General features: G+C 41.0%; 1 protein-coding gene across 1 annotated transcript in view; it reads left to right on the top strand.

Annotated features, from left to right (window-relative positions):
* LOC139420325 (catenin (cadherin-associated protein), delta 2a) overlaps positions 1-17,426 on the top strand; it is a 383,017-nt gene that overhangs the window by 301,427 nt on the left and 64,164 nt on the right. The window contains exons 16-17 of the mRNA XM_071170302.1: positions 12,265-12,382; positions 16,000-16,182. Coding sequence (XP_071026403.1) covers positions 12,265-12,382; positions 16,000-16,182 — 301 coding nt within the window. The remainder of the gene's footprint in view (positions 1-12,264; positions 12,383-15,999; positions 16,183-17,426) is intronic.

The raw sequence follows: 17,426 nt of genomic DNA, 5'->3' as shown, positions 1-17,426 counted from the left end.
GAGAGAGAGGGTTTCATATATATATATATATATAGAGAGAGAGAGAGAGAGAGAGGGTTTCATATATATATATATATATATATATAGAGAGAGCGAGAGAGAGGGTTTCATATATATATATATATATATATATATAGAGAGAGAGAGAGAGAAAGAGGGTTTCATATATATATATATATATATATATATATATATATATATAGAGAGAGAGAGAAAGAGAGGGTTTCATATATATATATATATATATATATAGAGAGAGAGAGGGTTTCATATATATATATATATATAGAGAGAGAGGGTTTCATATATATATATATATAGAGAGAGAGAGGGTTTCATATATATATATATAGAGAGAGAGAGAGAGTTTCATATATATATATATAGAGAGAGAGCGAGAGAGAGGGTTTCATATATATATATATAGAGAGAGAGAGGGTTTCATATATATATATATATATATATATATAGAGAGAGAGAGAGAGAGAGGGGGTTTCATATATACATAGAGAGAGAGAGCGAGAGAGAGGGTTTCATATATATATATATATATATATAGAGAGAGAGAGGGTTTCATATATATATATATATAGAGAGAGAGCGAGAGAGAGGGTTTCATGTATATATAGAGAGAGAGAGCGAGAGAGAGGGTTTCATATATATATATATATATAGAGAGAGAGAGAGAGAGAGAGTTTCATATATATATATATATAGAGAGAGAGAGAGAGAGAGAGCGAGAGAGAGGGTTTCATATATATATATATATATATATATATAGAGAGAGAGCGAGCGAGAGAGAGAGAGAGAGAGGGTTTCATATATATATATATAGAGAGAGAGCGAGAGAGAGGGTTTCATATATATATATATATATAGAGAGAGAGAGAGAGAGAGAGAGAGAGAGAGAGAGAGAGAGAGAGAGAGAGAGAGAGAGAGAGAGAGAGAGAGAGAGAGAGAGGGGGGGGGGGGGGGTTCATATATAGGGAGAGAGCGAGAGAGAGCGCGAGAGAGAGGGTTTCTCTGAACTTGGTTGTTGGAATCTATCTATTTTGGGGTTAGAATGACATGGGGCCACTCTGTTTGGTCTTTGTCTTCAGTTCAATTCCAGACCCTTTCACCTGCTACAATATAGGTGTGTGTGGTGTATGTGTTGTGGTGGTGAAACTGAATCAATCTCTGGAATCATAGCTGACATTGAAGAGATGGAGATGGGAATGGGAATGAAGTGTTGGCGAGGCATCGTGTGTGTTTGTGTGTGTGAGAAAGAGAGAGGCCCTCTAAATGCAAATATGAGACGAGTCATCTAATGAAGGTGATGGGTCCATATGCCCTTTAATAGGCAGATGTACCCAAGAGCTACTCACCCCCCTCCTCTCCCACTCTCTCTCCATTACTCTCTCTCTCTTTCCCATCCATTTCTCTTCTCTCTCTTCCCCTCCCTTCCCTTTCCTCCCCCTCTTTCTCCTCTCCCCTCCTTCCCCTTTCTCCTCCCCCTCTTTATGTCTCTCGTAGGTGTTGATAACTATAATTAGATCAGTGGTGCTGCTAGTGGCAGCTGGCCAGCTGTGTGAGGTACAAATATTTGATTGATTTGTGTGTTTTTTGGCACTCTCTACTGCCAAATTGTTGACATTTTGCTTGGAACACACTCACAAACACACACATTAACTTGCACACACACACACACACACACACACACACACACACACACACACACACACACACACACACACACACACACTCAAACACAGCCAAACATACACACATAATGATATCAGTCTTATCAGGCCAAACACGGGGACTCCTGTGGAGAGCTTTCCTTCTCTTCTATGCAGGGGCTTGTTTGTTCTTGATTTTTTTTTTTTACCTTTATTTAACTAGGCATGTCAGTTAAGAACAAATTCTTATTTACAATGACGGCCTACCTCAGCCAAACCCTCCCCTAACCCAGACGACGCTGGGCCAATTGTGCGCCATTGGACTTATCCAGGTTCTGATGCTAATGATAGTCATTAGAAGCCTACCAAACTTGCTAACTACCTGGTTCTCAGCACTCTATTGTCCCTGTAATCACTCTGACATCAGTGTAAATGTATTCGAAATTCTAATCAAACACTTAATGAGAGCCAATAAGCTCATGTTGCGCAACATTTCTATAGGCTATGCTATTGCATAAGAGAACAGCGTTTTGATGGCCTCTATTAAAAAGAAGAGGATCCCATCAGCTTCCTATAGGCTAGGAATACTATAGAGTATTTATTTCTTAACTTTCCTAATATTAAGCACATTGCTTCTCTTTGCAACAGGAGTATAGCCTAGCTGGCTGGCATGAAAATGAACCATGGGAAAAGCGTCCTCATTCACTATTTAAGTGCATAGATGACATGTATTATTCCCCCCTGGCCCTGTTTCTAGACAAGTGCATGATAACAGTCCATTCTGAATAAAATAAAAAAATCACACATATATTATTTAGTGTATGTAATGACAAGATTAAATCAAGATTAGTCTGATGGGTGACAATATTAGCCTATCACTTGTGAATGATGCCCAGTTTGTGCAGTAAGGCAAGAAACAGTGCATGCCTTTCTTTGCGACTTTTTCAAATCATAGTTGCACACATCATTAGGCCTAGCCCATAGGCTTATATGTGTTGATAAGGTTTGTATCACAACTAAAGTGGCCAAATACCTTCTTAAAATTAAGTATGTTAATCTGCTTTACAACGGGTACAGAGCCTAACTGGAATGCATACGCAGCCTGTGAGTTTGGGGAAGAAAATGTTCACCATAAAAATGCACCTTTATAATACAAGTATTACATTTATAATCACATTTGCGGTCACTTTTGAGAATGGTGTTTTCCCGCTGATTGATTGAATTTAGGAACATTTGTACTGCTGTGTGCGCATTGCTGCACTTATAATGTGAAGAAATAGCCTAATATTTAATCAAGATTTTGTGCTAAACGTTCTGATCTGTTGCGTCAGCCTCATTGCTTTTAAAGGTTCTGATGCTAGTGGTGTATTAATTTGGGATCTATCCCATCCCACAACTGTCCCAGACTATGCATGGAATATTTATTTCTCCCACAGAATAGAATAGGTGGGAGAAATAACTTTTGTACTATGGGTGATAGTCGATTGACGTAGGCTACTGCTTTTGCTGTTCGTTAGGCCTACTCATCTTGTTGGCTGATGAAAAGTAAATGTTGAGAGTTCTTCCAACATCTTCAATATGTGCCTCGGAATTTGATAAGGACGCATGCAGTTGCGTCCCTGATGTGTCTGTCTTCACTTGTCGCCTGTGAGAAGGACCCGATCATATGACAGGCATTGGCTAATAAGAACTGAGATTTCTGAGAGAGCCATGTGAGTGAGAGATGCCTCGGAGAACACAGCTGGGAGAAGGGAATTCTAATGATTATATTCAGCCAAAGGGCACAAAGGCCACTGGCCGCAAAATACATGGAATCTTTAGGGGGAATTACGGCCCCTCAAAGGGGATGCCACTGGGAGATTCGAGGCATTGTCAAGTGCTTGTCAAATTGTGAATGAGAGACTGATGAAGTGTGTACTGCCTGCACAAAAAAAGCAGAGCTCATGTCTTTCATGCAACTTTTTTCAAATCCTCATTAGAGTTGCATCATGCAGCCTTAGAATCTAAACATATAGCCCAATGTTTGTATTACAACTAAAGTAGCATAAATAACTCTAAATAAAGCATATAGGACGACCTGTTTCTTTGTTAACCTCTAGCGTCGAGCAATCCCGTATCCGGGAGCGTAATCATAGCCTCAAGCTCATTACCATAACACAACATTAACTATTCATGAAAATCGCAAATGAAATGAAAGAAATATATTCACTCACAAGCTTAGCCTTTTGTTAACAACACTGTCATCTCAGATTTTCAAAATATGCTTTTCAACTATAGCTACACAAGTATTTGTGTAAGAGTATTGATAGCCTAGCATAGCATTAAGCCTAGCATTCAGCAGGCAACATTTTCACAAAAACAAGAAAAGCATTCAAATAAAATCATTTACCTTTGAAGAACTTTGGATGTTTTCAATGAGGAGACTCTCAGTTAGATAGCAAATGTTCATTTTTTCCAAAAAGATTATTTGTGTAGGAGAAATCGCTCCGTTTTGTTCATCACGTTTGGCTAAGAAAAAACCCCGAAAATTCAGTCACTACAACACCAAACTTTTTTACAAATTAACTCCATAATATCGACAGAAACATGGCAAACGTTGTTTAGAATCAATCCTCAAGGTGTTTTTCACATATCTATTCGATGATAAATCATTCGTGGCAGTTGGGTTTCTCCTCAGTAGCAAACTAAAAAGTACTGCAGCTGGAGATTACGAAATAATTGCGACGGAGGACACCAAGCGACCACCTGGTAAATGTAGTGTCTTATGGTCAATCTTCCAATGATATGCCTACAAATACGTCACAATGCTGCAGACACCTTGGGGAAACGACAGAAAGTCTAAGCTCATTCGTGGCCCATTCACAGCCATATACGGAGTCATTGGAACACAGCGCCTTCAAAATCTGGGGCACTTCCTGTTTGAAATTTCATCTTGGTTTCGCCTGTAGCATCAGTTCTGTGGCACTCACAGACAATATATTTGCAGTTTTGGAAACGTCAGAGTGTTTTCTTTCCAAAGCTGTCAATTATATGCATAGTCGAGCATCTTTTCGTGACAAAATATCTTGTTTAAAACGGTAACGTTTTTCATCCAAAAATTAAAATAGCGCCCCCTATATCCAAGAAGTTAAGCGCTCAACACAGAATTGCCGCATGTGCGCGCACTCCCTGAAATCATTTGGAGAATATATCCTTTCTATTTAATTCAGCTATGTTGAATAGTATTCTTCATACTATAAAATAATAAAAAATAATGCCCCTAAATTCTAAGCAAATCTGGTCTGGCTGTGAACTTGTGTAGCCCACAGCCATTTGGCATAGCCAGATCAGGACCTAATATATGGACAACTCACACGGAACCCAAACCGGCTGCGCGCATGTGCCATCGTGCGCTATTGTGCATACATTTATGTTGCCCCCCCACACCAAACGCGATCACGACACGCAGGTTAAAATATCAAAACAAACTCTGAACCAATGACATTCATTTGGGGACAGGTCGAAAATCATTAAACATGTATGGCAATTTAGCTAGTTAGCTTGCACTTGCTAGCTAACGTTAATTTGTCCTATTTAGCTAGCTTGCTGTTGCTTGCTAATTTGTCCTTGGATATAAACATTGAGTTGTTATTTTACCTGAAATGCACAAGGACCTGTACTCCGACAATTAATCCACACATAAAACGGCCAACCAAATCTTTTCTAGTCATCTCTCCTCCTTCCAGGCTTTTTCATCGTTGAACTTATATGGTGATCACATCTAAACTTTCATTGTATCACCACGACTACCGGCAAAACAGTTTGTCTTGCTTCTATAAACCAATGAGGAGATGGGAGAGGCAGGACTTTCAGCGCGATCTGCGTCAGAAATAGAAAGGACTTCTATTTTATCCCTTGGCAACGCAGACACTCGTTGGCGCGCGCGAGCAGTGTGGGTGCAATAATTGAATAACATGGATTTCTACGTTTAATTTGCGAAGCTCGCCCACGCGACATGTCCGGTCTGGTCAGCATGTCAGAGTGTGCTATTCTGTTCTTCTGAAGTAGACTTCATTTTCTTCCTATCATGTTTCTTTACACCTGTCTAAAATAAGTAATGGATATATTGTGAAGGTGCAGGCTATATTAAATGGATTTCTTAGTTTTTTAAAATGTAGATATTCCAAAGGTCTGCATCAGTGACTTGTAGGCTGTGTGTGGAAGCCAGGAGATGCTAAATGTTTTTATGTTAATTAACGGTCAATTACCGTGAGACCGGCAGTTATTTGGTTGACAACCACCGGCTGACAAAATTTCATGACCACCCTAGCCCTAATCCTGTTGAAACATCTGGTGGCTGCCCCCTGCAACCGGTGTCTCGCGCACATACACACACACACGCACACGCATACACACACACAGACAGAGACACACACAGACAGAGACACACACAGACAGTCAGGCAGACAGAGACACTAAAAGACAGAGACAAACACAGACAGTCAGACAGACAGAGCTGTTACATCCGCAGTCCTCCTCTGGTTATTCATATCTGGGACAACAGAAGATAGCCATCTGGTGCTAATATTTTTTTAAATTCTACACTTGACCAAAAATCTAGTTTCTAGTAGCATTATTGAAAATCTATAGATTTCAAATGTACTCTAAGTTTACTTGAAAGCCAATAAGATATACAATTCTTCAATGGTTGCTATACCAAGTAATACATAATGCATTATAAACTGTGTGGTTCAAGCCCTGAATGCTGATTGGCTGACAGCCGTGGTATATCAGACCGTATGCCACGGGTATGACAGAACATGTATTTTTACTGCTCTAATTATGTTGGTAACCAGTTTATAATAGCAATAAGGCAATTCAGGGTTTGTGGTATATGGCCAATATACCACGGATAAGGGCTGTATCCAGGCACTCTGCTTTGCATCGTGCATAAGAACAGCCCTTAGCCGTGGTATATTGGCCATATACCACACCCCCTCGTGCCTTATTGCTTAATTGTACCATGGCTTCACTTTGAAACAATTTACAGGAAAGCAGATAGTTATTCAACTGCTAAGAATAACACATATATAAGTATTTAATGTGTGGGTTATTAAATCCTCTGCTAAAGGTGTTCAATAAGTAATTAACTAACAACGTATGCTAATTCATTAGATGGGATTTATAGAGAGTAACACATAATAAATTAGCGGCGTTAGCGCTAAAGGCTAACAGGCTCATTTACTGCTGGAAATAACCTGTTACCTACCTGGAGATTTTACACACACTCTGAGGATATGATTGGTCATATAGTAGGGTGTTTGAGGGTGTGTGCGTTGGTGTGTTTGTGTTTAATCTCAGCAATCTCCCGTAGTAGATTTCTGATGATCTGTCTCTGAGGTTTATTAAGAGGAGAGGTCAGACTATTTCTTCTTCTGACTACACACACACACACACACACACACACACACACACACACACACACACACACACACACACACACACACACACACACACACACACACACACACATACACATACACGCACACACCCACACATGCCCGCTCACACTCGCTCTCACACACACACACACACACACACACACACACACACACACACACACACACGCACAGAGTAATTAGGTGGGGCTTATTCACATTTTCCCAAGTTCTTTCTTTCCTTATGACGGGTGTCACCATCGCGTTACCTCATCTCAGAAAACATACAGTCTGTCTCCAGCATGTTATTACACAGTCCACACCACCATTCTACAACATTGTTCCTCAACCTTTCGTTAAACCTGGAATCGGCAAGCTGGGGCCCCATGTGGGATCTATCACATTATAATTAGCACTAGAGATGTGACTAAATCAGTTTAAATCTGAACTGGAAACTATGACAGCTCTGCAGCCTGTAAATTAAGATTTAAACCAGTGGTATTCACATTCTTTCCACCAAAATTTCTGGAGACCTATGTTTTTCACAACCTTAAAATCGGTACATTTTAGATTTTTACATCAACAAATAACCTCTTATCTAAATGAAATTAAACCAATAAATACATTTACCCCATAATTATATTTTTCTAATTATCTTTCTCAACAAAATGTGTATATTTCCCATTACAAAAATCTAAATGAATTGGTGACCCCACTGCAGTTCCCTCGTTGCCACCACCAAGTCTGGGGACTTCGTTCTTACTCTGTCCTGGTGGAACTCACACATGCTAGTCTCTATTGACAACCAATCCACAACAGAAGGAGAGATGTGGGAGAGAGGTGAGGATAGGGCTGCGTCCTCTCTGCTTCATTAAAACTGTACTCGGGAAATGAAGATGGCTTCCCACTCACACATCAAGCTGGCTATAGGTAGAAACATACTGTTTATAACATATCTCTACTCATAAGCAAGACTGTTGTGTTGGAATGATGAATTATTTGAATGTATTCAAATGTGAGTGTTTGAATATCATCCATGTTTGAGGTTGATCAGGTTCTTCAATCAGCCTATTTAAACATGATTATAACATCCTGTCTGCCTGATTTGGGATTGATCCCCATAATTTACTTGAGGTGAATTCATATTGTATTCTGAGTTCATATCTGTCAGAAGCGTTGTCTCTGTTAGCAGCGAGAGCACAGTCTAAGGTTTCGTCGTGTATAGTATAATTTGTATGTTTGGTATTCAGAGAGCAGAGGAGATGACTTGACCTTCAGTGTGAACACAAAGCCCAGAGCTGGAGCGTCTAATTGACTGTCTGTCTGCTCATTACTGAAACACATGATTGGCTTCAGTTCACTCTGATGGGATGGACGCTGCTCTCACTTCATTTCCCTGGCCATACTGACACATGTCTCTGTGTTTATTCATACATACAGGACCATCTTCCCTGTCCTGTCCTCACCCTACTGCTGTCCTCTGCTCTCGCGTCAAACCTCACCAACAACTCACCCTGTCGCCTTGTCTCCTTGTTATGAAGTAGCATGTGAAGAAAGTTTACAAATGAAAGAAAATAGCTTAGTGCCTACTGTAACACACATATGAAATCACACAAATTAACTCTTGCAAATGCATAACGTTCATAAATAGAATTTTTAGACATCAAAACAGTGGCTGCCAGCTATGTTGAATGTGTATTAAGCCAATATACCCAAAACCATAAAGACAATAAGCAGCATGGTGTCAAACATTAATACCCCAAATCATCAATACAGCTTCATTGACATGTAGCTGATGCCTTTATAAATATTTCACATTACAGAGAGAGGGGAAGGGAGAGAGAGAGAGAGATAATATCAGAAAGAGCGATAGCGAGAAAGAGCAAGCTAGACTTGGCGGGATATGTGTTCGGCAAATATATCATTTTCTTCCCCTGTCATCTGGCAATTGTATTGAATGAACTGTTACAATTGATTTAGCTGGCTCTGAACGCACTGGAAAGAAATGACAGAGCCAGGTAGTGAATGAGTCTGTATTGGGTATTATCATCCATGGCTGACTGGGAGATTGCATGGTGCGTGGATCAAATAGGTTCAGTCCCATTGGTTCCCAGCTGAGAATGATACTGACACCAGAGGTGGCTAGTGGGAGAAGCTATAGAAGGATGGGCTCATTGTAATGCCTGGAATGGAATCAATGGACCTGAGTCCAGCAAGTTGTTTCCATGTGTTTGATGTGTTTGGTACCGTTCCATTGATTCCATTCCAGCCGTTACAATGAGCCCATCCTCCCAATGCTCCTCCCACCAGCCTCCTGCAATTGACACAGCCACACACACATAAAGTGCATTGGGAAAGTATTCAGACCCCTTGACTTTTTCCACATTTTGTTACATTACAGCCTTATTCTAAATGTTATTAAATTGTATTTTTTCTCATCAATCTACACAAAATACCCAATAGAGAAATTTGTGCAGATAAAAATACTGAAATATCACATATCACATTTACAGAAGTTTTCAGACTATTTACTCAGTACCTAGTTGAAGCACCTTTGGCAGCAATTACAGCCTGGAGTCTTCTTGGGTATGAGCTTGGCACACCTGTATTTGGGGAGTTTCTCCCATTCTTCTCTGCAGATCCTCTCAAGCTTTGTCAGGTTGGATGGGGAGCGTTGCTGCACAGCTATTTTCAGGTCTCTCCAGAGATGTTAGATCGGGTTCAAGTTCGGGCTCTGGCTGGGCCACTCAAGGACATTCAGAGACTTGTCCCGAAGCCACTCCTGCATTGTCTTGGCTGTGTGCTTAAGTTCGTTGTCCTGTTGGAAGGTGAACCCTCTCGCCAGTCTGAGGTCCTGAGTGCTCTGGAGCAGGTTTTCATCACGGATCTCTCTGTACTTTGCTCCATTCATCTTTGCCTCGATCTTGACTAGTCTCCCAGTCGCTGCCGCTGAAAAACACCCCCACAGCATGATGCTGCCACCCCATGCTTCACCGTAGGGATGGTGCCAGGTTTCCTCCAGACGTGATGCTTGGCATTGAGGCCAAAGAGTTGAATCTTGGTTTCATCAGAACAGAGAATCTTGTTTCTCATGGTCAGAGAGTTTTTAGGTGCCTTTTGGCAAACTCCACGCGGGCTGTCATGTGTCTTTTACTGAGGAGTGGCTACCGTCTGGCACTTTACCATAAAGGCCTGATTGGTGGAATGCTGCAGAGATGGTTGTCCTTCTGGAAGGTTCTCCCATCTCCACAGAGGAACTCTAGGTCACCTCTTTGACCAAGGCCCTTCTCCCCCGATTGCTCAGTTTGGCCGGGCTCTAGGTATAGTCTTTGTGGATCCAAACTTCTTCCATTTAAGAATGATGGAGGCCACTTTATTCTTGGGGACCTTCAATGCTGCAGAAATGTTTTGGAACCCTTCCCCAGATCTGTGCCTCGACACAATCCTGTCTCGGAGCTCTACGGACAATTCCTTCGACCTCATGGCTTGGTTTTTGCTCTGACATGCACTGTCAACTGTGGGACCTTATATAGACAGGTGTGTGCCTTTCCAAATCATGTCAAATTGATTGAATTTACCACAGGTGGACACCAAACAAGTTGTAGAAACACCTCAAGGATGATCAATGGAAACAGGATGCACCTGAGATCAATTTTGAGTCTTAGCAAAGGGTCTGAATACTTATGTAAACAAGTTTGTTTTTATAAATGTGCAAACAAATCTCATAACCTGTTTTCACTTTGTCAATATGGGGTATTGTGTGTAGATTGCTGAGGATTTACATTTGTTTTAATCCATTTTAGAATTCGGCTGTAACGTAGAAAATGTGGAAAAAGTCGAGGGATCTGAATACTTTCCGAAAGGCAGGTATGCACAGCCAGGTCACCCTTGATTGAAGTCAGCATTCGATGTCCGTCCATCTCTGAGGACGTTGGGAGATGAAGTGGAAACCGGCCATTAGGGGCAACAGTGAGCGACGTTATATTGAAGTAGGTTTCGGTTTTGCTAGGGCATTGTGGACATAGATGGCAGATGGGTGTAAGCATCTGATTCCAGAGGTTGCAAGTTCAAATTCAGCAATATAAAGTTGCTTTTTAAATTTTGTTTTAAGCTTATCCCAAACCTTAACCCTTACCTAAACCATTTTGTGTTCATTCCTTAACCTTAAGAGTTAGGAGTTAATGCCTAAACTTAACCCTAAACACCTCTAAATGTGATGTTTGCAACAACTTCAAAACGTTACATTTGGGAAACATGAATGAACGTCTAATTCTGACGTGAGACTGTGAGAGCTAGTTGAGTAGGCCTATCATTACTTCACTGGACAACAGAATTATTCTAAAATACATACGTGAACGTTTGAGAGTTGGCTCAATTTCACGCCCTTGACTGAAGCTAGCTAACAAGGGTGTATGTATTGAGCGGCACCTGAATTAAAAACAAGCCTTAACGTTTTGTAGTTAATAAATCCAATGTGACTGTAAAAACTAGTTGGGTACGCACAAAGAGCAGACACACACACATGCTCACACACACAAACATATTCATTTTTTGTCCTTCATTCTGGTTCAATCGTGCATTTCCCTGGCCTCCTGAGTGGCACGGTGGTCTACGGCACTGCAGCACAGTGCTAGCTGTGCCACCAGAGATTCTGGGTTCCAGGCTGTGTCACAGCCGATTTGGAGACCCATGTGGCAGCTCAATAGTGGCCTAGCGTTGGTAGGGGAGGGTTTGACCGGCAGGGATGTCCTTGTCCCATTGTGACTCCTGTGACGGGCCGGGCTCAGTGCACGCTGACGCGGTCGCCAGGTGTACGGTGTTTCCTCCGACACATTAGTGCAGCTGGATTCTGGGTTAAATAGGCATTGTGTCAAGAAGCAGTGCGGCTTGGTTGGGTTGGGTTGTGTTTTGGAGGATGCACAGCTCTTGACCTTCGGCTCTCCCGAGTCCGTATGGGAGTTGCAGTGATGAGACAAGACTGTAACTACCAATTGGATGCCACGAAATTGGGGTAAAAATAATATATATATATATATATATATATAATACGTTTTTTTAAAGATTACAAAAATCTTGCATTTCCCTTTTGGGTGGATACCATTCCCGAATCCCAATGTTAGAGTTTTACAGGGTCATACCCTGTGGTGTATCAAATGATCTTGTCCCCATCCCTCTGTGTGTTTCAGAAATGTGAGTTCTGCTGGAGAGGAGGCCAGGAGGAGGATGAGAGAGTGTGACGGACTGACAGACTCCCTCCTCTACATCATACAGACCGCTCTGGGCAGCAACGACATCGACAGCAAGGTGTGTGTGGGGGTCTGCGTGTGTGTGTCCATCAGTTCAATACAGTAGTAGAGAAACATTGTGGATGGCTACCTTCTCAAGGTTGCTTTAGCTCAGTCTCTCTAAAAGAAGGAGTTTATTTCCAAAACGCTATATCCACCAATTGTCATCAGAAAGGATCGCTTATGGGTACTTTCATGTGTGTGTAAAATATAAAATCTGTTCTCAGATTTTTTATTCTTAGATTTTTGATGTGTATGATTTTTTTGTTGTTTGAAAAAATGCTAAATAGCCATTGTTTAGCTGGAATGGAATGTTGGTATCCTGTATATTTGACTGTGAAATGTGATTGTCTCACCTAGCTATCTTAACATGAATGCACTAACTGTAAGTCGCTCTATATAAGAGCATCTGTTAAATGACAAAAATATAAATGTAAATGTTTTACATGCAGATCTCATATTGCTGTATTTAATTATTTAAAAAATGTTTTTGCAATATTGATGTCACAAATGTATCATTTTTGCAGTTCTTTATTAGAAATGTTGTTATTTATGGCCTGCCGAGTGGCGCAGTGGTCTAATGCCTGAATTCAAAATGGAGGCGTCACTACAGACCCTGGTTTGATCCCAGGCTGTGTCAAAGCTGGCTGTGACCAGGAGACCCATGAGGCGGTGCACAATTGGCCCAGCTTCGTCCGGGTTAGGGAAGGATTTGGCTGGCTGGGATTTCCATGTTGCACTCTAGCAACTCCTTGTGGCGGACCGGGTGCCTGCAAACTGACTTCAGTCGTCAGCTGGACAGTGTTTCCGACACATTGGTGTGGCTGGCTTCCGGGTTAAGTGAGCACTGTGCCGGGAACTGCTTGGCAGGGTTGTATTTTGGAGGACGCATAGCTCTCAACCTTCGCCTCTCCCGAGTCCGTAAGGCAGTTGCAGCGATAGGACAAGACTGTAACTACCAATTAGGGAGAAAAACAAAAAAAAATGGAAATGTAGTTATTTGTTACATTTGGCTGTGTAAAACCTAGCAGTACTACTTATTTCTCTGAAAGTGAGGCGGATATATACAGTGACTTCAGAAAGTATTTATACCCATTGACTTATTCCACATTTTGTTGTGTAACAGCCTGAATTCAAAATGGATTTAAAAAACCAACATGTTCTCACCTATCCACACACAAGACCCCATAATGACAAAGTAAAAACATGTTTTTAGAAATGTTTGGTAATTTATTGAAAATTAAATACAGAAATATTTAATTTACAAACAGGACCAGTCCAAATTTTGGACACACCTACTCATTCAAGGTTTATCTTTATTTGTACTATTTTGAAATAACACATATGGAATCATGTAGTAACCAAAAAGGTGTTAAACAAATCAAAATATATTTGAGATTTGAGATTTTTCAAAGTAGCCACCCTTTGCCTTGATGACAGCTTCACACACTCTTGGCATACTTTCTGAAGGAACTGAAGCATTTTGCCAAAAAACACAATTATTTGTCTCTTTGAAAGAAAACCATCAAGTGATACATTTTAAACAAATACGTCTGTCATTGAACAACCCCACGTCAGGATTAGATAGTGAAAAAACACACGTCTTTCATAATGGAAATAGCGATTTGGAATGTAACTCTGCACATTCATAGGAGGGCTCTGGTGTCTCCACAGTAACGATAATTGATTGGCAAGCATGGGGCCAATAGCCATTGTCATTGACAAGTCCCAAGTTATTAGGAGACACTCTGACAGGGTGACACTTTTCATTATTTTTGTGGACTTTCTGTCCTCCTGATCTAGCCTCTATCTCTCTCTCTTTCTTTAATCTTTATATTCTGTCTTTCTCTTCTATTTTGTCTACCTCCCACTTTCTTTCTCTACCTCCATCCTGTCACTCTGTTCAATAAGTGAAATTAAACCAACCTTCATTCCCTGTTGCAGTTTACCTCCAGAGTTGTTTACCTGTGTTGGTTACATCCGGAGTTGTTTACCTGATGTTTACCTCTGGAGTTGTTTACATGTTGTTTACATCTGGAGTTGTTTACCTGTGTTTACATCTGGAGTTGTTTACATGTTGTTTACATCTGGAGTTGTTTACATGTTGTTTACATCTGGAGTTGTTTACCTGTGTTTACATCAGGAGTTGTTTACCTGATGTTTACATCTGGAGTTGTTTACCTGTGTTTACATCTGGAGTTGTTTACCTGTGTTTACTTCTGGAGTTGTTTACATGTTGTTTACTTATGGAGTTGTTTACCTGTGTTTACATCTGGAGTTGTTTACATGTGTTTACATCTGGAGTTGTTTACCTGTGTTTACTTCTGGAGTTGTTTACCTGTGTTTACATCTGGAGTTGTTTGCCTGTGTTTACTTCTGGAGTTGTTTACCTGTGTTTACATCTGGAGTTGTTTACCTGTGTTTACTTCTGGAGTTGTTTACCTGTGTTTACATCTGGAGTTTTTTACCTGTGTTTACTTCTGTAGTTGTTTACCTGTGTTTACATCTGGAGTTGTTTACCTGTGTTTACATCTGGAGTTGTTTACCTGTGTTTACTTCTGGAGTTGTTTACCTGTGTTTACTTCTGGAGTTGTTTACCTGTGTTTACTTCTGGAGTTGTTTACCTGTGTTTACTTCTGGAGTTGTTTAACTGTGTTTACTTCTGGAGTTGTTTACCTGTGTTTACTTCTGGAGTTGTTTACCTGTGTTTACTTCTGGAGTTGTTTACCTGTGTTTACTTCTGGAGTTGTTTACCTGTTTACCGCTGGAGTTGTTTACCTGTTGTTTACCTCTAGAGTTGTTTACCTGTGTTTACTTCTGGAGTTGTTTACCTGTGTTTACTTCTGGAGTTGTTTACCTGTGTTTACTTCTGGAGTTGTTTACCTGTGTTTACTTCTGGAGTTGTTTACCTGTTTACCGCTGGAGTTGTTTACCTGTTGTTTACCTCTAGAGTTGTGCACCTGTTGTTTATCTTTGGAGTTATTTACCTCGGCTGTTTTCAGAGGTAAACAACTAACTCCTCTAAAAGGTCTGTTGGAGCTAATTGGAGCGACTCAGTGTTTGTATTATGTCTGTAATGCCAGAAAGGCCATATAGTCAGTCTAAGTATTCTGTTCAATTAGCATCATTATAGTTGCTTGTGTAAAGGATCGGTCTGAAAGACTTCTAAAAAACAGAAGTCGTACGAAACGATTGATGATTTTTCTTTGTTATTTCCACGTAGTCTGCTTTCCATATCACTTCCAAACGCTCCTTATGTGTGATACTTTACACAGGCACTCACACACGCTAACACACATGCACAGACACACACACTCCTCTGCTGTTGCTAATTCGCCTTCTCCTAACATAATGTTAAATGGAGTGTGATACGATGTTTCGGACTCATTTTTCCTAATTTGAGAGAATTTCTTTAAGCTAATTTGAAAGTTAGAGCACGTCCCGATTCTCGAATGGAATTAGGCACCCTTCCTTTTAAGTGCTGCTTCACACACACACACACACACACACACACACACACACACACACACACACACACACACACATTTTCGTAGGTTACTTGCTCTTTAGTAGGTTAAATGATCATATTCCTTTCTCTCTCCCTCCTCTCCCCGCGCTCTCCCCTCCCCCATGTAGACCATAGAAAACTGTGTGTGTATACTGCGTAACCTGTCCTACCGACTGGCAGCGGAGACGTCTCAGGGCCAGCAGCTGGGTTCAGAAGAGCTGGACGGTCTGCTGTGTGACTCCAACGGACGTGACGGAGAGACCTCAGGCTGCTGGGGCAAGAAGAAGAAGAAGAAGAAGGGACAGGACCAGGTGGACACACACACACACACACACACACAGACATACACAGACAATCTGAATACATAAACATCTAAATACATACAGTGCCTTGCGAAAGTATTCGGCCCCCTTGAACTTTGCGACCTTTTGCCACATTTCAGGCTTCAAACATAAAGATATAAAACTGTATTTTTTTGTGAAGAATCAACAACAAGTGGGACACAATCATGAAGTGGAACGACATTTATTGGATATTTCAAACTTTTTTAACAAATCAAAAACTGAAAAATTGGGCGTGCAAAATTATTCAGCCCCTTTACTTTCAGTGCAGCAAACTCTCTCCAGAAGTTCAGTGAGGATCTCTGAATGATCCAATGTTGACCTAAATGACTAATGATGATAAATACAATCCACCTGTGTGTAATCAATTCTCCGTATAAATGCAGCTGCACTGTGATAGTCTCAGAGGTCCGTTAAAAGCGCAGAGAGCATCACAAAGAACAAGGAACACACCAGGCAGGTCCGAGATACTGTTGTGAAGAAGTTTAAAGCCGGATTTGGATACAAAAATATTTCCCAAGCTTTAAACATCCCTAGGAGCACTGTGCAAACGATAATATTGAAATGGAAGGAGTATCAGACCACTGCAAATCTACCAAGACCTGGCCGTCCCTCTAAACTTTCAGTTCATACAAGGAGAAGACTGATCAGAGATGCAGCCAAGAGGCCCATGATCACTCTGGATGAACTGCAGGGATCTACAGCTGAGGTGGGAGACTCTGTCCATAGGACAACAATCAGTCGTATATTGCACAAATCTGGCCTTTATGGAAGAGTGGCAAGAAGAAAGCCATTTCTTAAAGATATCCATAAAAAGTGTCGTTTAAAGTTTGCCACAAGCCACCTGGGAGACACACCAAACATGTGGAAGAAGGTGCTCTGGTCAGATGAAACCAAAATTGAACTTTTTGGCAACAATGCAAAACGTTATGTTTGGCGTAAAAGCAACACAGCTGAACACACCATCCCCACTGTCAAACATGGTGGTGGCAGCATCATGGTTTGGGCCTGCTTTTCTTCAGCAGGGACAGGGAAGATGGTTAAAATTGATGGGAAGATGTATGGAGCCAAATACAGGACCATTCTGGAAGAAAACCTGATGGAGTCTGCAAAAGACCTGAGACTGGGACGGAGATTTGTCTTCCAACAAGACAATGATCCAAAACATAAAGCAAAATCTACAATGGAATGGTTCAAAAATAAACATATCCAGG

This window comes from Oncorhynchus clarkii, chromosome 11 (assembly GCF_045791955.1).
Source record: "Oncorhynchus clarkii lewisi isolate Uvic-CL-2024 chromosome 11, UVic_Ocla_1.0, whole genome shotgun sequence".
In the NCBI taxonomy this organism is placed as follows: Eukaryota; Metazoa; Chordata; class Actinopteri; order Salmoniformes; family Salmonidae; genus Oncorhynchus; species Oncorhynchus clarkii.
This window is presented reverse-complemented; position numbering and strand designations above follow the sequence as displayed.